Source organism: Falco biarmicus, chromosome 1, assembly GCF_023638135.1.
Source record: "Falco biarmicus isolate bFalBia1 chromosome 1, bFalBia1.pri, whole genome shotgun sequence".
Taxonomy (NCBI): Eukaryota; Metazoa; Chordata; class Aves; order Falconiformes; family Falconidae; genus Falco; species Falco biarmicus.
The window spans coordinates 34,140,681-34,161,392 of NC_079288.1; the positions used below are offsets into that span (position 1 = coordinate 34,140,681).

Consider the following 20,712-nt stretch of genomic DNA (forward strand, 5'->3'; position numbering starts at 1 on the left):
GCCCCTTGCTCTCCATCTGGAGGACACATAACACTCAGGGGTTATGTCGGGATCTTCCTGCCAAGGAGGATGCTGTCCCCCTTTGCATCCCCTGACTTGCTGGAACAAAATGCAAATCCAGACCTTACATGAACATGCAAAAGATCTTGGACATGCAAACGTGACATAAGGAACCAAAGCTGTTTTGAGGACAGGAGTGTAAAGTACTTTACACACTTTAAAAGCAGCAGTAATGCTTACCTGCTTCCCTTCCCATGGGTCAGCCATGCCACCGTCAATACCGAGGCCAAAAAGGGTCTATGAGCCCTAAACCCAGTGAAATACTCTTTGTGCCCTCTGAGCTCACCCTGCAGCGGGGTCTCTGCAGGTCTCACCCTTGTACCCACCAGTGGAGGTGGCTGGAGAGGGCTCCCCATCAGCCCCTTAGGCACGGTCACGTGGACACTGATGGGTTCCAAGGCAGCAGGGTCTTTTAGAGGGAAAATGAAGTCTTCTGCAGAGCAGAAAGGACAAAGCTGGCCCAAGAAAAAGGAGGAGAAAGGGACAGTTTGTGCTGGATCCCAGACAGTGGCAGCGAAGCTCTGGAGATGCTCTACCAGAGGAGAAATGGGAGCACAGACAAAAGGGTTGTGTTTGCATCCAGCAGCACCACACAGCATTGGTACAGGTGACCTGTACCTTTCCAGCTTTATTCCCAGCACAAATGTTTTTCCTATAGAAGAGGAGAGGTGCAAAACCATCAAAATCCAAGAGCACTGTGACACCAGCCGTGCTCTGACGACGACTCCTGACATCTTCCAAGGAGTTCCTCTCCTCCTCCAAGAAACTGCCAACATCCTCAAACATTGCAGGGGCATGAAACAGAAACCAAGGACCCGAGCATGCCAAACAGGAACACCCAGGCCGCTCCTCAAGCCCGAGGTTGGGATTTGCCTCCACAAGCCATCAAAACAAGGCAGACGTGGGTACGGGGAGCTATCAGCATTGCATGAACAGAGTAGTCCGGTTTCAGGGCTGCCTGGAAAGCGTGTGGTGACAAATCAGCTCCCATCCTCAGCTATTCTTCCTGGTCTTTGACAACAAAGCATCTTCTCCCTACAGTCCTCTGGATGGCTCCAGAGCAAAGCAATAGGCCTCGCAGCAGCAGGCGAGGGGGCAGAGGCAGCGCTGACAGCACCAGCTTCCACCCAGCCGGAGCAGGAGGTGCAGGTCAGTGCTGAGCAGGTGCCCACCTGCACCCCAGCATTAAAAAAAAATGGTCAAACCTGGAAAAAAGTGAATGCATGAACATTTCAAAACGCAGAAGTGCTACGGTCTAGCTCCATCCACTGCCTTATACCGTTCTTTAAAGGCTTCTCCCAGGCAAGTGTAAAATTGACTCCAAAAGCCCAACGTGACCACAGGACTGGGAGCACCAAGGCTTCAAGTAAAATTCCATTGCAAGAGCACTCCCAGCTCAGTTCCCATTTAAAAGGGGACATCCCACTCCAGAATCAAATACAAGAGACCTCAATTAGATCACCTAGTTTTCCATTTTTATTTTTTTCCCTGTGAAAAACCTGCAAGTTATCCCAGCCACAGGCAGCCTCCAACCAAACTGAAATGTTTCAGCAGGAGTGAGACCAGACTGGGAAGCTCCCAGACAAGGGTCATTTACCTGAACCATCTCCATCTGTGTATTAAAAGTAGAATAACAGCGTTTGCAGTTAATAACAGCTCAGAAGGGGCTGCCTGGTTCTGCAGGGAGGTGACAGGTTCATGCATGGTGTGTGTCAGACTGAGATGCTCAGCGCCAGACACCTCCTGAGCAGCCGTCCTCCCCAGGACATCGCCACTGCACCAGTAGCCAGAGGAACATCTGATCCTCGCTGCAGCAGCAGCAGATTTCACGTATGGACACTTTCAATGCCAGTTTAACCTAAAGCAAAGCCTAGGTGCTCTGCCTGAAAGACTTTCCCCCAGCCTCGCACCCAAACCTTGCACCAAAGCTGGGTCCTGCCTTCCTCTTCTGCGCAGGGGGATGCAGCAGGCTGCTCCCAGCCCCATCCTCCAGGCTCAGCTCTGCTGTACCTGCATCCCTGCATCACCTGCATCACCAGCAGTTCCCCATGCACATGCAGCCCGGAGCTTTGCACCCAGGAGATTGCAGCCAGCACCCTGCACCAGGTCTCTGCACCCAGAGCCTTGCACTCAGTCTCCACACGCAGCAGCCAGCACCCTGCACCCATACACGAGTATCTGGGACCCTGCACCCTATGACCTCAGGCTGTGCACCCAGACCATGCACCCCAACAGGGCGCACCCAGCACCTGGGATGCTGCACCACAGAACCTGACAGCAGGCACCTCGCACTCGGGGCTCTGCGCCCAGATCATGCACCCCATCAAGGTGCAGCACACCAGCATCCCCGCACACACCACCTGTAAGCCCTCCTCATCCCTACCCCCACCACTCTGAACCCCACAGCACCCTCCTGCATCAGCTTACACACCCAATACAAAGCCCAAAAGCAAAAAGGTTTGTCACCATTGACTTAAAGAGAGGAGCTATCTGGTTTGCTTTGCCCACACAGCACATGGCAAACCCACGCAGACAGGGACGTCACAGTGGTGGTCATCTGCAACATTTCCAGAGGAAAGATGAAGATCAAGCAGAACATGGCTGAGGCCCTTCAACAAGACCCATCTCACCCCTCAGCCTGAGCTTATAACCCATGGCCACGTCCAAAGAGGAAGAAGAGGCCCCTCTGTAGGACAAATTAGATGTGGAGACGTGTCCAAGAAAACCATATTAAAACTTTGTCTGCATTATGCAGCCACAGGAACATGCCAATTCACTGGAGCAGCTGTTCCCCACCCCAGCAATCAGATGGGTCCCCATCAGGCCATGACCCACCCGATTCTTCAGGACTAACCTTGACAACCTTGATTTGTCTGGAAGGTCCCATGCAGACAAGCAGTTCCAACAAAGAAAACGTTTAACTTGTGCTACAAGGGACAATATTTCTATACATCAAATTGGCAGCATAGAAGTCCAGGTCCCTCTGTTACTAATAAACACGTAACGCTCTGCTCTGGAGAACCTTCTCTCTTCTGTATCTCCAGGAACACCAGTTTGACTGTAGCCCAGCAGACGCTGCCTCTGATCCTGCCAAAGCTCTTCTTTGGAGTTTTTCCCTGGTGAATATGGTGACGCTGGATGAACTGCAGGCTACGGCTGAAGCTTTTCTCTTTTCCTGGCATTTGGAGGGCTTCTGCAAGAGCATCCTCTGGTGAGCAGCGACTGCTGAGCCCTGCAGAAGCTCATCTCACACCTCTGCATGGCTGGGGTCTCTTCCCCAGGAAGGTTCACTGGTGCTGCAGAAGCCGTGACTGGTGAGCAAAGCTTTTGGCATGTCTCAAAATGTTCCTGGGGTGATTTTCCTGCTGATGGTCCCTCTCATCTTCCACACTGCTCCTTCACCTGCTGGGCCGAAATAAGAATCCAGGTGTCTGTGCAGTGGAGATCATGGGAGACATGGAAGCAGATGCACAGGAGCAAATGCAGAGTCACTGCATGAGACACTGCGAAAACAGAGGCATGGCTTCATCCCAAGCTGCAGAACAACAAGAAAAACAAGCAAAGACAGAAACAGATGCTTCAGCTCACACTGAGCAGGGAGAAATAAAAAAAAGGTGGTAGGAGGGAGGAGGTGCAGTCCAGCCAGAAACACCACTGGCTGCAACGTGCTGTCCTTGGGGATCAAAGCACCTGTGATAACGGAGGGTGATGCAAGTTCCTCCACCTGAAGACTTTTTGTAGCTCGCAGTAGGGAAGGAACAGCACTTCTGTATTACTTTTAATTTTCCTTCTCATTCTGTGCAGGCTTATATCACTTTCTGAGCGGTCCCGATATGCTGAGCAAACATCTTCCCCAGTCTATAAATAAATCCATATAAAAATGGGTGGGAGGGCAAAGAGGGTTCCTCTCTAGCCCAGCCGGCAATCTCTAGCCCCAGCCTGAGAGCACAGGAGGCAGCTCCAGGGAGAGGAGGACCTCATCCTAACCTGCTGCCTGTGTTGCTTTTCCTATCGCTCTGCATCGTCCTCTGAATGGCAGCTGGACTGCAATGGCCACACTCAGAAACTGTGTTGCAGGAGTTTGGGAATAAACTGGAGTTAAGCCATACACGGAGGAATGTCATAAAATTTCTGTTATTCCTCAGTTACCAAAGGCAAACTGGTGAACACAAAATGCTTTCCTTGTTTCTGTTATAGCATCCCTGCTCCAGCACCTGGAATAGACTTTCTTGTGCATGAAACACAGCAGCAGCTGACTTCGGACGTGGGATGATTTAGAGATAAAAGTGTGAGCAAAGAGTGGTTGAATTTCCATTGCCCAAAGCTCTTTCTTTACACCAACAGATCCTCCAAAGTGAGAAACAAAACGACACCTAAGATCTGAATCTCCCCTGAGCATCCTGTAAATTCACACACCCTCTTCCAACAGTTCTTACCATGCCACCTCAAAGCCTCCTAGTCATCCTTCACCGTTTCCATCAGTCATCCCCAACTCCTCCCAGCCCTTGTTTGGAAAGCAAATGGTGACAACCCAACCCCAACGCTTCCGTGAATTGTTGAAGAACCAGCAAGTTCTGTTATGAAAGTCCATCACTAAAGCAAAGTTAACCACGGTCGATCTTCCACTTACTGTGCCTTCAGCTTCCTCCAGAACCAAAACCTTCATGCACATAATGAAGAGGGAAGGACTGAGACTCAGACAAGGAACCCCACAGGTGAAATTCCAGTGATGAAAACATTGCTGTGATCATCCAGAGATTCAGGAGCCATTTCTGTGTCAACCTTCTGCTAAAGCACCAGTTCGATCTTTCCTAGTATCACTCATACGACCAGGGACCTCAGCTGGCTGTTTGCAAAGACATTCATGGAGTCTTGCAATCATTCGGGTTTTAATTAAAAGTTCTTCAGGAAAAAAATGTTGCCTGCCCCACAGTTCTCTCTGTGAAACTTAAAGGGGAAAAAAAAAAAAAAAGAAATGCAAGAACTTCAACAAGGGAACGGCTGTGCAACATAAGTAATTTCAGAGACCTCCCCAATCCAACACGGCAGAAAAACATAATGAAAAACACTTTTATTTTAATCGGAAAGAAAGCATACAGATATTTCAACTCTCATCCCCTCCCTTCCCCTGGAAGGAGGTGTAGTAATAAAGTGCTACCAGAAATTCTCATTTCCCCCCCTGCACATGGAGGAACTCTCCTTGGATGCTGTCCTGTAAATTAAAACCAGCATTCGCTCCAATGAGATGCATCAAGACTGAGAATGAGGTTTGTCCTTTTCAAAATTAAAATCAAAGCATCTGAACAGAACAATTCCCCATTGATTGGGGTTTTTTTCTTTTTTATTGACCCTTTCTGCCTGAAGCCATCCCAGGGTCAGTGCTCCCAGCTCAGCTGAGGGGCCGGATCCTGCTCACCTCGGGGCACTTGGCACCTTCCAGAGCCATCGCAGCAGCAGGTATTTGCAGGAGCTTTGCCATTGCATTCATGGCACATTCATGCAACCCTGTAACTGCAACACCTGGGCTTCAGCGCAGCCCCTGCGGAGGCCTCGGTGTGCGGGAAGGGAAGGATGCTCATGAGATGGCACGTGGGGAAAGGAGTGCTCCCATCCCATGAAACGGCCCAACGACCCCTGAATGCAAGTGGCCCAGCTACCTGCAGCAGCAGGACTCTGGGGAGGGTGAGCAAGAGCTGAATTGTCAGAAACTGGTTCTGTTTCTGCTAGGGGGGCTGTGTCAGCCCCCAGCCACCATCTCCACGCGGTATCCCCATCCTTTCGCTGTGCTCCTGCCCACTCCCTGGCACTTGTTCAGACACCTCATAAAGCAAACTTAGTAACAGCCTAAATGGGCTTGCCAGCTTTCTGTGAAACCTTCATCCCGCAGAATTTTCTCCCAGAGTGGACAGATAATTGCAGCAAGGAGCGTGCAGCTGAAGAGAGAAGAGGAAGGGGATAGCAGAGGACCAGGACCTCTTCTTTTCTGGGACAGCTATTTTCGAAATTACCTTGAGCATCCCTAGATAACTGTACCCTCACACTGAGCTAGGATGAGTCCTCTAAGTCACCAAGAGCAGGTTTCTGCTGGGTGAATGAGCTGAATTATATCAGCGAAGTTCTGCTTGGTGCTGAGGACAGGCAAGAGGGTGCCCAAAGCCCTCCCAGCAGCTCTACTGCCCAGAATAACTTCACCCTCTGAGGGTAAAATCCTGACCCAGTGAAGGAGTCAGTGGCAAGCAGCTCCCAAGCCTCCCTGCGTCTTTTCTGGGGGTGAGGCAAGCTGAACTCCTGGGCTGGGGCCCCACGACAGCGTGGCTTGTAAAATTGCAAAGCCAGGAGCCCTGAGTGTGAGCATCATTCCCTCACCAGAGGTCTGGTCTAGGGGATTCCTGCCTCGCTGCTCCCAGCCCAGGGGTGGGAGGGATGGAGGGACAGAGGGAGGGATGGAGGGACAGAGGGAGGGATGGAGGGACAGAGGGAGGGATGGAGGGACGGAGGAAGGGATGAAGGGATGGAGGGATGGAGGGGTGGAGGGATGGATGCCGACAGGGCAAGAGCCACCAAAGCCCCCAGCACCCGGCTGGGTGGCACAGGCAGAGGGCACAGCTCGAGGAGCCAGGGCCAGACACCACTGGTCAGAGCTCACCCTGGCTCAATGGCTGCGCAGGGCGAGACCCTCCTCCCCGGCCCCAAATCACCTTCTTCCTCTGGCTGATGGGTCCCTGGGCTCCCTCTGCAGCTCCCTGAGGTGATACTGGATTTGCTCTTGGAGGTCACACAGGACACGGAGTGAGTGGCTGGGAGAGAGCAGAGACGAGCTGGAGGAGATGGGCCACAGGCAGAGAGGGAGAGCCGGCATGCCCAACAGCACCGCACGGCATCTCTAGAGGATGCCCCGTGTTGCTGGGCACAGGAGCCCACATCATCCATGTATGAAGCACCTGCGGTTGCAGGACTCACCTGACCACTGCTGGCAAAGAGGCCTGCCCCACGGCACTGTTGGGGAGCGGGTTGTGTTGGCACGGGCACACTGAGGGGGTCCCCACGGCCAGGGAGCGCCCAGCCTGCCCCGGCACCACCGGCTGCCCTGGGTGGCTCAGGAGATGCTCCAGCTGCTGCAGCCGTGCCCACAGCCGGGCGCTCCTGCCAGCCCTTCCCTGGGGGAGCAGTCACAGGGCAAGAGGCAGGTCAGAACGGCACCTGCACCACCCAGACCTGCCCCCCATGTCACTTAGTATAAAAACAGCCCTGCAGCCGGGTCAGAGCTTCTAGGAAAGACCTGGCGCCACCTCACACACCCAGGGCTGAGCAGGAGAGGTTGGCGTGTGCAGGTCAAGCGTGGAGGCACCCAGGGGGGCAGCTGTGCCCTCCCAAGGCATCCCCAGCTCGGTGCAGAGTCCTTGCCCCTGTCAGGCAAGCTGCTGAACTTGCCGCCCAATGTGCCCAGCAGACCCCACCATCCCTGCACAGTCCCCCTCGTGAGCAGGACAAAACACTTGGGTGACCTCAGGGAGCAGCACATCTGGGCTGCTGTGCTCGCCAGCAGTGCTCCCCCTCCCTGAACGAGCCCCAGCCCCTGGCCAGCTGAGTGGAGCCAGCACTTTTGCTGTGGTTGGATGTGACCAGCCATGGTGTGTCCGGTTCTCCCTTTCCCAACCTGCTCCAGGGTCTCCTGGCACCACCGAAGGGTGTCCAGCTTCTCCTTCTGGAGCAGCACGGTGAGCTGGTGCAGGGCTTCCCGCCTCTGCTGCAGGAGGGAGCAGGTATGATGCTCCAGCTCCCGGAGCCTCTGCAAGAGAAGCTGGGGTAGTCACCCCTTTTGGCAGCCCACAGCCACCCTCCAGGTCCAGGCAGGCTCTTCCCAAGGGCAGGCTCCCTGCGGGATGCCCCAGTCCCCCCTGGCCGGGGCGGCACCCCTCAGGCTGCTCTGGCACAGGGCTCGATGACACACCCGGCAAGAGCTGAGGTTTGATGGGGAAATGTCATCAGCACAGGGATCGCCACCCCAGCATCGAGCCCTGCCTGCACCCAAGCTGCCAGCTCTCCCTGCTTCTGCTGGGACTCTCCAGGGACCTTCTGACCTGCAGACCAATAACCCCAGTCTGCGTACAGCCACAAGAGTGGTTTCCCCAACAAATTCTTCTCTTAAAAGCTCCAGCTCCTCAATAAAACCTTCCTGCAGATAAATCTAGTTTGGCTTTTCAGGAATTTGGGCAACAGCAAACGCTTCCCATGGGACACGTGCATGCCTGGGTAAGGGGCTCATCCTCTGACAGGGAATGTGGTGTGCTCCTTCCCAGGGTCCCTCCACTGCAACCCTGGCCCCACTGGAAAGCCAGGAGGACACTGACCTTCTGTAGCTCCAGTTTCTCTTCTTGCAAAGCCGATGTTCTCCTTTTCTCCTTCTCCAGCCCCTCCTGGCAGTCCACACAGGCTCTCTCCTCCTGCCAAGTCTGGAAAATCCCCCTTGTCCACCTCCTAAGTCTTCATCTTTCCCAGGAGCCAGCTCTAGCCCAGGCACCATACACAGGAGCAGCACTGCCTTTCCCTCCCAAAGCAGAGCTGGTGGCCATGGCCAGCACAGCTGCCTGCAGCCTGGTGTCCCCCAGGCCACCAAAGGTAACCCAGGCCACACGCCTGAAGACCCCCCAACCTATCTCTGCCACTTGCAGCGCTGCCTGGCCAGCTCCCGCTCTGGCAGCCTCACCATCCTCGCCAGGTCCACCGGGTCCCCACAGCAGGCATCCTGGGTGGGTGCCAGCAGCGCCAGGCCAGCCCTGTGGCAGGGACACCGTCATCCACATCCCTGCCCACACCGCTCCCTGGCTCTGCAGGCAGAGACCCCACAGGATGTCCACCCAGTGACCAGGGGTCCAGGACCCTCTTGGGCTTCCAGTGCCACCATCTTCTGCTCCCGGGGCACTGGCAGGCACCTGTGGGCAGGCCTGAGCTGAGTCTCCAGCCTCAGTGTGGGATCCGTCCTCGACACCTCCGGCATACCTGGCTCTGTCCCCTTTGCTCCAAGTCCCCTTCGCACGAGATCTCAGCTCTCGCTTCCCCTCCTGGCTCCTCTGCAGGGACCAACACAGTGACACCAGCTACACCAGTGGCAGCCAGGAGTGGGGCTACAAACCCATTTGCTCCTTTCCCTGTGCATTCCCTTGGCCATCACGTGGGACCCAAGGACTGTGGCCAGGCTTGATGTCCTGGTCACAATCCCTCTGGTCTCCACACCCGGGCAGAAGGCAGAGCCAGCAGTTGTCCCCTCATCCAGCACTGGCCACCTGGTGCACCCTGCCACAGCCAGGGCTGTCCCCTTGGAGCAGTAACACCCACCCTGCTGTACCCCACAGCAGGGCACAGCCAGCCCAGGGGTGTACCTTGCAGGGCAGCATGGCTTTCTGCTTCCCACACTGCCACCAGGACGCAGCCGCTTGTCCTGGCCGGGGTGACAGATCTGTCCTGGTTCCGCATCGCCCAGGGGGTCCCGCTGCAGGAAAAATGGCATTTTGGGGGGAGAGCTCACACCCCCCAGACAAACCCCACGAGCAACTGGGGCTGGTCCCTGCCTCCATGCCCTGCACACAGCTCACTGCACCTGCCCAGAGAGAGGGTCCCTGGCCCAGCCGTGCCCCTTCCCCCTGCTTGGTCCCCGTTCTCCATCCTCCTCCAGCCCTGCGCCAGCACCGCGCAGCCAGCCCGGACTCCTGATGAGCTGAGCAGCGAGCTCTCCTCCACCTGCTGCCTGCACCTTCCTTCTCCATGTCATCCACAGCCAGGGTGACAGCCCCTCCATGCTGTCCCTGGAGAGCAGGTGGCTCCTGCCATCTTGAGCCCAGGGGCTTGCTGGTGAGATGTCCCCTGGTCCCAGCTCTGCTGGCCCCTGGCAAACTGCCATGGGCAGAGCCCCTCCTTGCCCCAGCCGTGCCCCTGCCAGCAGAGACACCTCTCTGAGGATGCCCAGCAGCCAGGTCTTCACCATGCAAGGCGATGGCCAACGTATCTTCCCTGGAGCGTGGACTCCCATGGGCAGAGCCCCGCACACCCAGGGCCAGTTGCTTGGAGGGGTCTGGCCAGGGACCCCCCAGGCCATCCCCAAAGCATTGCTCTGGCTTAGTCTGGATATCCTCTCTCCTAGAGACTCCAGGCTCTCCCTTCCCATCAGAGGTGGAGACCTGCCCTGCAAAAGAGATCTGGCCGGCTCCATCGCCAACTGTTGCTGGACATCCAGTCTTCTCCCTGCAGGGAACAAGGACTTATCCTGCCCAGGGTCGTCTCCCTCAGTAGGGACACCCCCAGCAGGCTCATCTTCCTCCTCGGACAGCAGGGACTCCACCATGACCTCCCCAAACCTGGCAGCAAAGTCTTCTGTGCAGATAGAGCTGGAGCTGCTCCGGTCCCCCGGGCTGCGCTGGGAGCCCAGGAGCTGAGCCAGCCTGCAGCAGCGCTCCTCCCATGGGACAGGGCTGGCGTCACCCCGGGGACACCTGGAACGGTGTCCTTCCAGCTCTGCATGGGAAAGCAGAGCCCTGAGCCTCTCCTGCACCCAGGCAGGGAGGGGAAGGAGCCATCCCATCCAGCTGGATCTGAACCAGCTTGGAGGTACCGGCGTTGCCTGTTCTCACCAGGAAGCATTTGGTGTGCGCCTAAGCACAAACACTGAAGGCATCCCACCCCCTCCAGCAAGATCCTCAACCTCAACTGCTTCCGAAAGAAAAAAACACAATATAATCCTTTTTTTTTTTTGTAAACTAGGGTAATTTTTCACCCTGACGGATGCTCCCAGGCATTGCCGTGGCAGCACAGCCCAGCAGCAGCTGCAGCACAAAGGCTGGCCGGCGCAGCGGGGCACAGGGGTGGGATGCTGCTAGCTTTTCCATCACAAAAAATGGGAAGCTGCTACCTGATGGTCCCGAAACTGCCCTTTGCACCTTTGCAAAAGCCCCTCTGACATTTCCCCGGGTACAGCTTTGCTCTCTAGCACTTGCTATTTCGGTCTCTGTGGTGCGCTGTTGTTTTATTTAAGTAGCTCTAGCTGCAAAATCCTCTTCCCCAGCACCAGGTCACCTGCTGGGCCCCAGCCAGGCACCCTCTGCAGCAGGGTTTGGGGCTGGCAGGCTCAGGGGGGCAAAGCAGAGCCCAGAAAGTACCAAAGTGCCCTGTCCCTACTCACCAGCCATCCAAGAGCCATCAAGAAAGGTGTCAGGAGAGATGTCACCATCCCTGGCGCCAGTGGTGCCCCGCACAGCCACCCCATGCCGCCGCAGAGGGGAGCGCGGGGCACGGGGCACCGCTGGCCACCCGTCTTCAGACAACTTCAGTGCACCAGGCTGTGGGACAAGGCAGGAGCACCCTGGTGTTGGGGCTGCATCGTCCCCTGGGTGGTCCCACTGCACCCCCATGATGTGACCCCCCCTTCCCACGCCCCACACCTGGCTGAGCCGGGCATCAGCGGGGTGCAGCCCACAATCCCAGTGTTCCCTTGCCCGAGATCCTGCAAAACCCAGCTGCTTCCCTGGGTCCAGGTCTGCAGAGAGGAGGAAAGAGGCGATGCTGTTCAGGACAGAGCAGCAAGTCTTAAAGCCTGGGGGGGGGCTGGGATAGGCCGGGGGGGGCACTCCAGTGGGGACAGGCAGGGAGGGCAGCAGGCAGCAGCCCTGGCTTCTTGCACCCGGGGCTTGCAAACCGCTCTGCTATGGAGTGGATGGGACAAGCCCCCCCCGCCGCCCCCCCAGAAACACGGCAGGGTGTTGGTCTGGGGCCGGGGGAGAGCCAGGGACCCCCATGCCCCAGGTGCAGCGCCAGGCACCTGTGTGAGCCTTACTGAGTTTCTGCCCTTTGAAGACAGCCTCCTCCAGCTCCATGCCTGGCACCCAGGCCTGCAACACAAGGCAAGGTGTGGGTGAGCCTCTAGGAGCTCTAGGAGCCCCCTGTGAACTCATTAGGCTTCAGGGTGAACACGCCGAGACCAACACAGAGCTCAGCCCGCTCACCTCCCAGAGCTGTGGCGCCAGGCTGAGGGCCACGCCGCAGGGGTGGTGGGTGGGTGGATTTGCAGGTGCTGTAGGGTGCAGAGGTTTGCCTTTCGTTAAAGTCAAGGTGCCGGCGCACTTGCTGCACCCAGGAACTGTGTGCCCGGTGCCCCGCTGCCTGCACCCAGAGCAGGCACGGAGGTTCCTCCCCACCACCAGGCAGGCTCCCAGTGCCCAGTCCCCCACCCCAGACCCAACTCGTGCTCACCTGGCCAAGCTGGGCTGGGGCAGGCAGGCAGGCAGGGCAGGCAGGCAGGGCTGTGTGTGTCTGTCGCCTGGTAACGCTGCAGCAGCCGGCCAGTCTCTGCCCACTCCAGGCTTCCCCTGCCCAGATCCCCTGGGCCTCAACTTTTGGCCACTGCGTGTCCCAGACAACGTCCCTGAAGCCATCTCCTTCCCACCATCCCTAGAGGAAACTCCTTACCTGGGCACCTTCCCCTGGGCCACCATCTTCTCCCTTGGCCGAACTCCACCGGGACATCTCCCATGGATGGTCTCCTCCCCTGGCTCTCCTTCCTTCTTGGGCAACCCCCTTCCCTCATCCTCCTTCTCTAAGCTATCTTTCCCGGAGCACCTCCTTCCACGGGTACCACCCCTGGGCTGCATCTCATGTTCTGGCCTTCCTGGACCTCCTCCCCTGGGCAACCTGCCCATGGACAGACACCTCCTGCCTTGGACAATCTCTGCTGGGCCACATCCTCTCCTGGCCCTCCTCTCCCACCCCAGTCACCTTCCCTGACCATCTCCTCCCCTGGCCAACCTCCCCCTGATCTTTCTCCCTCACTGAACCACTTTCCTGGACCTCCTTGTCGTCTGAGCCACCTCCCACAGCCCCCCTCCGCTGAGCAACCTCCTCTCAACAACCCTCCCTGGGTCATCTCCTCCCCTGGGCCACCCCCTCTGGTCCCTTTCCTGGCCACCTCACCCACCATCCACCACATGCCCAGGCCCCCACGCGCACCCCAGCGCTCACCCGCCTCGGGGCTCCTCCAGGACCCCCACCTGCAGCCTTGGGCAGCGAGTGACCATCTCAGCACTGTGGCTTTTAAAACTCCCGAATCCAAGTTTTATTACCATGTAGGAGAAGAGGGGATCACTCACAATATATTGTTCCAAAAGAAATACATTCAACAGCATTTACAGTGGAATGACATTAAAATCCTCTGGGGGGAATAGAAAGACCAGGAGATGGTGCTCTGATTAAGTGCTGCTGCTAGATGATCACTGGAAGATAGAGCAACTTTTAAAATTAACCTAAAAAACGGGGGACTTCTGTTGTGGAGGGTGCTCCTCGCGCTCCCCCGAGCTCTGCTAAGCTGTGCAGGGTCCGTGATGGCGATTTCTAGGCAGGCGCAGAGATGGGAGGTACGTCAGAGAGGACCCCTCAGGGTCCCAGAGCCCAGCAGGACCCTTGGTGCCAGCACTTACTGAGCAACATCTCGCTCCCACTCCGCTGCAGGAACACTCGGCTCCTGGTTTGGGGACAGCCCGTGCAGGAGTTTCTCACCTCTCCAAGTTCTCAGGCAACACTTGCATTGACAAAGCAAACAAGGAAAATAAGGCATTTTGAAGAGCTCTATTTCTAGCCCATTTTACAAAACCAATTCGGGCCTCGAGTGGGATAAAATCCCCTGGGCAGCTTTGGTTGCCACCACAAACTGAGCCAGCAGCATCAAGGTTTAGTGTGGAGCATCCTCTGCTCTCCCAGGTAGGCGAAAGCCCATCTCCAAAGGATATATGCACATCCTGGGGCTGGGACATCCGGCAGCTCTCCGCAGGCTGCATTCAACAGCTAACGCAGAAGTCTGGATCATTTAAGAGCTGCACCAGAGCCACAAGCAAACCTCCAGGAAGGCTCTGGAAGCAGCAAACATGCCAGACCGGCTGCTGTAACACCCAGAGAGCTGGGAAGTGGCTCGGAGCATCCCACTTCTGAACACGGAGGATACCAAATGCCACCCTTCAAACCCCAAATGCATCATTTCCAGAAGGGAATGTCTTTCTAACACCTTTTAAATGCTATCACATCCAGCTCTGGAGCAAAACGTTGCTTCTCTACTTTGGGAATTACTCCATCACCATCACCCCTACAACCCTACCTTCCGGACAAGCCTAGGGAAATCGTACTCATGCTACAAAAACTCAGACAGACACTTCTGTCTTCATTATTTTTCTTCTATTGTGTACCATAGAAATTTAAGCAAAATAATTTTATATATATTTATATATATATATAAATTAGAAGCAAATAAATAAGATTAAAGGGTACATTGAAATCAGTGGGTGTTGCCACTCCAATAGCCACTCACTACTGTTACGCCGTACAAGGTCTATATATACTGTACACGTAGGTTTGCTGTAAGTAACAGGTATGGAGGTGGTGGAAGAGAAGCTGACCAGGAGGAGACTGATGGTTGAGGAACCTGATTGCATAAATGTCCCATGTGCAGCCTGGGTATTCCAGTTACCATTGCCTCAAAGTTTATTATTGCTAATTATCTTCCAATGTGGATGTGACAGTCCGGCTAGGGCTGGCCTCTCACCCCGGGAGGCAGCAGTCTGTGATATGATGAAGACCCAGAGAAGATGACATCAAAAATGAGATCCAACGGGGCAAACGTGGGTGTCCAGGCCTCCCCGATACTCTCTGGCCCAGCAGATCCCATCTTCAGGGCCCTGCCACCCCCATCCTCCCCTGTGCTGCTGGGGACCAGCGGTACCTGCCTGCGTGGCTGGCGCCCAAGCACCGCTGGCTCCTGCTCCGTGCCGATGGCTGGCAGGGCTTGCTCCGCTTCTTCCAGCAGGTCCAGGGCTGCAGCAAGGCGATGGCACACAGGAGGGGTGAGCAGGGGACATGGGGTTCCCCCCGCCCTGTGCTCAGGCTGCTTTAGTGATGACCTGAAACTGCTCCTGGGCGAGACCAGCCACGAGGGAGAAGGCACGGAGCCGGGCACCGGGCTGTGGGTGTCCTCCAGGCTCAGCCTGTGACCCCCAGTGCCAGGGAACTGTGGATCAGACCCATCTGGCTTAATGGGGAAGACACAGGGACAGGAGACCCAGGAGCAAGGCTGCATCCCAGCGGCACCACAGCATCTCTTCCCTCCCCTCCCGCTTGCATCAGGCAGAGCTCAGCAGGGAGATGCTGCCTGCAAACCTGGCACCGAGGTCCAGGCTCCTGCCAACCCCTGGGCTGCAGCTGTATGGAGTGAGAGGGAGCTGGTACTGGAACCCCCGAGCATCGCTGGCCTGCAGACCTCCTCTGTGTGTCTACCAGGCATTCCCAGCCTCAGCGAGGCCGTTTTCCCCTTTGGATGTGGTTGCAGGAAAACCAAACCAAACCTCACTCAAATCACTCTCACAAAGCATCATGTTAGAGACAGTCCTAAGCCTTGACTAAACACGGCAGACTGCGGGGAATCTGCTCAAACACTTCTTTAAAAAAAAAAAAAAAAAGAAAAAAAAAAGAAAAGTAAAGAAAAAAAATATCCTGATTGGTGCTACTGGGATGACTGGGCACTGTGAGAACCACCTAGAGCCTCGAGGATCAAGTGCCACAGCCCCTGGAGACACTTTCTGAGCAGGATGCAGGCTAGTTCACGTCTGTTTTTGAAGGAACCTGAACCAGAAGCAGATTATTAATTTTTTTTAAATAATTCTATAAAGTCACACACAAATGGGGAAAAAAAATACCAAAGAAAAGAGCTCACACAAATGCACAGCATCCCCACAATGCGAGCATCTTTGGAAGTTGACGTCTCAGCTGATAAAGCTGAGGCGCTGAAAGATATAGGCAGCAACTCCTGATAGCAATAAATATGCTAGGCTAAAAACGAACCAGATTCACGTGTTCTCGTTCCTAATTAGTCGCTGAAAAAGCCATCATTAAAAAGAAAAGGATGCTATTTATTAGTGCGTAAAAAAATAGGTTTGGAATCCCTGTTTAGATTTGCTTTTCAAATTTCTGTATGTATTGACTCTGTGTATTCGCACTGTTAACTGCCGGCGGGACGGTGCCAGCGTGTCCTCACTGTCCCTCTGTTTGTCCCGGTGAACCGAGGCGCAGGGCCGGCCACCCCGGTGCCAGCAGAGTGGCTCAGAAGATGTCAGGGCACGTACTCCAGTCCTGCTTGTCCTTGGCCTCCCAGTAGCCGCCCTTATAAACACAGATCAGCTCCCCCGTCACAGCATCCAGCTTGCGCTCAAACCACAGTGGGATGTAGCCTTCGTAGTCCTTGCCTGTCCAGGGAGAAACAGGGGCTAAGGGCTGCTTGTCCTGAAAGCCGGCAACTCCCGCGCTTCCCCCAGCCCCCAAATAGCTGCAGGGTCCTTCCTTCATCCCGCAAAGCCGGTGGGCTTTCTTCGCCACATCCCCCTCCTGCAGCGAGGGGCGGGCAGTCCCCGCCTGCCAGCATCCCAGAACATCTTACCTTCCTCCAGGGCTTCCACAGCCTCGGCCTCTCGCCGCCGGCGCACAGCTCGCTGCTTCTCCTCCAGCCGCTGCTTCTCCACGTTGGCCTCATCCCAGCGGCCGCTCTCCATCAGCCGCTGGTCGGGTCTCAGCCGGCTGTCCGTGGGGGCCACTCGCTCCTCAGGCTCGTTCAAGGTGAGGGCCAGGTCAGAGAAGAAATACATGTTCTCGGCGTTCTCCCTGCAGGCGGAGAGCCCTGATCAGGTGGTGGAGACGGTGCCTACCGTGAGCGGAGCTCCCCCGGCCCTCTGCGTCCTTGCATCTCACCCCAGCCCCACTGACGCTTCTCCTGCTACCCCAAACCAGATACACAGAGGTTATTTAGGGAGCCCTGCCTCCCACCCTCTAAGTGGAGATGCCAATGACACCTCAATGGTGTCCTGGAGGGGAGCAGACCCCTCCTCTGTTGGCTCCATATAGGGAAGCTAAAAGCCAAGCCTGGCTGCTGCGCTGCACCACTGAGACATGAAACTGCTTCACCCGAGAGCTGCTGGATCCCCGACTGCAGAACCAGTGGCACCAAGCGGAGGGTGCTTTCCACGGGGGACCATTCCCACAGAGCACCTCCAAAGCTGGGACCGGCCATTGGTGCTGCTGAAGGCTGGAGACAGAGCAGCCCCACCGTGGGTAAGAGTCTCAAGAGAGGACCGGTCTCCAGAGGGCTAAAGCAACCAGTGGGACAAGATGGCCAGGGACGCAGCAGCAAGGCAGAAAGCCGACACACCTCCCCACTATAGCCAGCAGCCCAAAAAAACCTAAACAGTACCCTCACCTGCCCAAAACCTACCTGCAACGGATCCCCCCAAAAGCCACCCTCCTCTCGCAGGGACCTGCTCTCTCCTGCCGTGTGCTCACATCGAAAAAGCCAAACCAGCCACTCAAGTCCTGGTCCCCTTCCCATGTCCTCACAACTAGGCACACAAGCCCCCTCCCCCCCACGGGACTCAGGGTGATGCCATTAATCCCCATCCGGCTGTTGAACCCCCAAGCACAGCACCCCACGCCGAGGAGGGGACTCACGGGAGGGGGTACTTCTTCCACAGGACCTTTGGAGACAGCGTCTGGTAGACTGTCTTCTGCTTGCCCTCCATGCTGGTGCTGCCGTGGCTGCTATGCACTATCTTGGAGCACTCCATCTTCTCATCCCATGTGCCAGACATTACGTAGTGGGCTTTACCATCAGCATCACTCACCACCCCTGTCACCTGGCAGAAGGAGATGGCTCTGGTAGCATTTGGAAACATCCAGAGCACAGGGAGAGGCACAGGAGGGCAGAACACCTTCCAGGTGCCCCAACAAGAACAGGTGGACCTGGCACTGCATGTCCTCAGATATCAGCTGTGCCCAGCACAGGGGGAACGCTGGCCCATTCTGACCACACAGGTGGGTCTCCAGCCCACCAAACCCTTTCCAGTCTCTGTGGCAGCTCCAGCACCTGGAGAGCCAAAACAGTGGCTATGCTTGGAGGTCCCTCCCCCCAGACCTCCCTGGTGACCCACATCAGAGGTGCCAGTGTGGCTCCTTGGCCCCGTGCTGGGGCTCATCCCAGCTGCGACACTGGGATCCTGTGAGCCCAGCTTAGAGGTAAGAGTCAGGTCTCATCCCACACAAGGCTGCTAGAAGGAGCAGGGAGATGGATGGCTACGTACCTTTCGGGGGACATCTCTGGAGAAGTAGCTGTAGGGGGTAAATTTCAGCTGGCATTTATCTTTTGACTTATGGTTAACAATCTCTATTTCACCAGACTAGATAAAAGACACAGAACCACAGCGAGTGAGAGACTTTGCAAGGAGACAAATCAGGTGTTAGTTGTAGTGCAGGTACAGATCAACACCAGCTGCAGCATTACTTCTGGCTGTAGCCACCACAGCGACCACCCCCACGAGCCCTGTGGCTCGCCAGCAGCACAGTAGAACCCACCACGCATATGACCACCCTGCTGCATGGAGCTGCTGGCCTTGGGAAGAGCCATTAGGAGCTCCCAAGAAGCCTCCCCCCTCATCCCTGCCAGGAAAGCACACCTTCCTATCATGGCAGGAGTATGGTGGGGACACCAGGCAGCACTGGCATACACCCCAGGAGGGAGGGCAATGTCCTTCCAGCCCCCCTGCCCCTTCCCTGGAGCCCGGTGAGGCCAGGCAGGACCCATCACCTTGGACCCATAGCCACCGACCTGATCAATCCAGAGTTTGCCCACAATGATGTTGTGAACGGTGGAGGTGACTTTCCTCCAGACATAGTGATTCCCGCTGGAGTGAAACTCAAGGTGGATGGCACCTGCAGACAGAGGGGTGCCTGGGCTCAGCAAGGGCAGATGGCTGGGCAGGGCTGCAGGCACGCTCCCCTGGAGCACCCCAGCACCATGCCTGTCCCCAGAGCCAACCTGGCCTCTCTACCTGCATCCCCCACCATCAGCTCCCAACCAGCGCCGGGTCTGGATTCACCCCTCCCTTGCTGCATGCTCTGTGGGCTGCTGCAGCAAGAGAGCTGCAAGGCCCTCTGCCCTCTTCCCACCCCCTCAAAAGCACTAATTTTAAAAACAGGTCAGAAACAAGCTGCCTGGTTGATTCTCAGTGCCACGAGACCAGCCAGGCACCACCACAGCTCTGGGACCAGCCCCAGGTGTGCTGCCCAGCCTGGCGACAGGCAGAAGACAAACAGAACACTGGAAGCAGGCAGCTTAGTGCATCTGCCTGCCAGGGAGAGGATTAAAACAGGGAGTAAGCTAACCTTTATATATCATTTGAGAAGAAATCAATTAATGGGCAGGCAAGATACTTCCAAACCACTATGGTGCTAGCAGCAAGCAAAGCAGTCTCCCTTTGCAGCTGGTGTAATTTCCATTTCCAGGGCAGACGAGTTATTGTCGGGTTGTCTGTGATCAGGAGCACAAATCTGTGCTCTCTGCATTGCTTGGGGTAGAATTCACTGAGCCCTGGGAGAGCCCAAGGGACTGGCATGTTACTTTAACCTTTGAGTATTGCATGAGCAGTGCAGGGAAAAAAGCAAGCCCCAATCCTGTCGGTGTAAGTCACCTACCCAGTGGCATGATGGAGAGGTATTTGCCCCTGAACTTGCTGGCGATGGTGATTTCCTGCCACAACGTCCACCCTCGCTTGGAGTAGACGTGATGGGCAGCTGCCGGGGGGTGGTGGCTCACCTGGAGGAAAGGAGAAACAGCCCGTAAGATCACAGCCACCAGCACCGGAGAGCCCTGGCGAGTCTCACAGCGTGACTCCTAGGAGAGGCAATAGCCGCACACCAGCTTTAGCCCTCAGGCTGCTCTGCTGTGCTGACCTGAACACTCCGGTCTCCTCCTGAACATCAGGGTGACCTCCCATGAAGTACCCTGGCAGCAAACAGAGATGCACCGAGCTCCTGCCAGGATTTTCTAAGGCACATTATTTGAAGCATTATCAATAAAATGTTAATTTAATCAACTATCGTTGTGAAACAATGCTGTACTGTGACCCCAGGACACGACCCCACTCTTCAGGGGTCCTGACTGAGAAACGGTGATGTGCCAACATCCAGCCTAGATCCCCAGTAATCCCAGTGTAACAGCACCTCTCCTACCAGCAGCGGCTCCCACTGCTCTGCCTGGGAATTCCCGGGGGATGCAAGTCTCCAGGTTGTCTGAGACACACGGACCTGCTCAGCCAAGACTTTGGCTTTGCCCCTACAGACACACTGGGCTGGAAAGGTGGATAACAATATCCTCTGTCCTGGGCATGACTTGTAAAAGGACATTACTCACATTCCCTTGCACTGGAAAAGCTGCCCAAGAGCAAAGTGGGAGCAGGACACCCCAACAAGAGGGCTCTGCCTTCACAGGGTCTCACACAGCCGACCCAGCATGCACCACCCACCACTGGGAACCCACTAACCACCAAGCTCCGACAGCTGCACTGCTGAGATCAGAGATTATTTGCACCAACATAATTACAGGCTGAGCGCCCCAAGCTACTGGATTACAAACATGAGCAGAGCAAAGACCTCTCCATTAAATCTCACTGTCACCAGCAGGAGAAAATCCTATTTGGATAACTGGATTTCAGGCACGAGATGATCAATGCTTCGCTCAGTGTGTTGGTGGGCTAAGCAGCGCATGCAGCATCCGAGGAAAGTTCAGAGCAGCAGGAAGGGTGTCTG

The 20,712-nt window shown here is 56.0% G+C and overlaps 1 protein-coding gene across 1 annotated transcript in view; it reads right to left on the bottom strand.

Moving 5' to 3' along the window:
- Positions 1-15,538: 15,538 nt before the first annotated feature.
- OSBP2 (oxysterol binding protein 2) overlaps positions 15,539-20,712 on the bottom strand; it is a 117,404-nt gene continuing 112,230 nt past the window's right edge. Inside the window, 6 exon segments of the mRNA XM_056342587.1 lie at positions 15,539-16,328; positions 16,520-16,740; positions 17,581-17,765; positions 18,210-18,305; positions 18,734-18,837; positions 19,600-19,720. Of these exon segments, the coding sequence (XP_056198562.1) occupies positions 16,186-16,328; positions 16,520-16,740; positions 17,581-17,765; positions 18,210-18,305; positions 18,734-18,837; positions 19,600-19,720 (870 nt within the window). The 3' untranslated portion in view covers positions 15,539-16,185.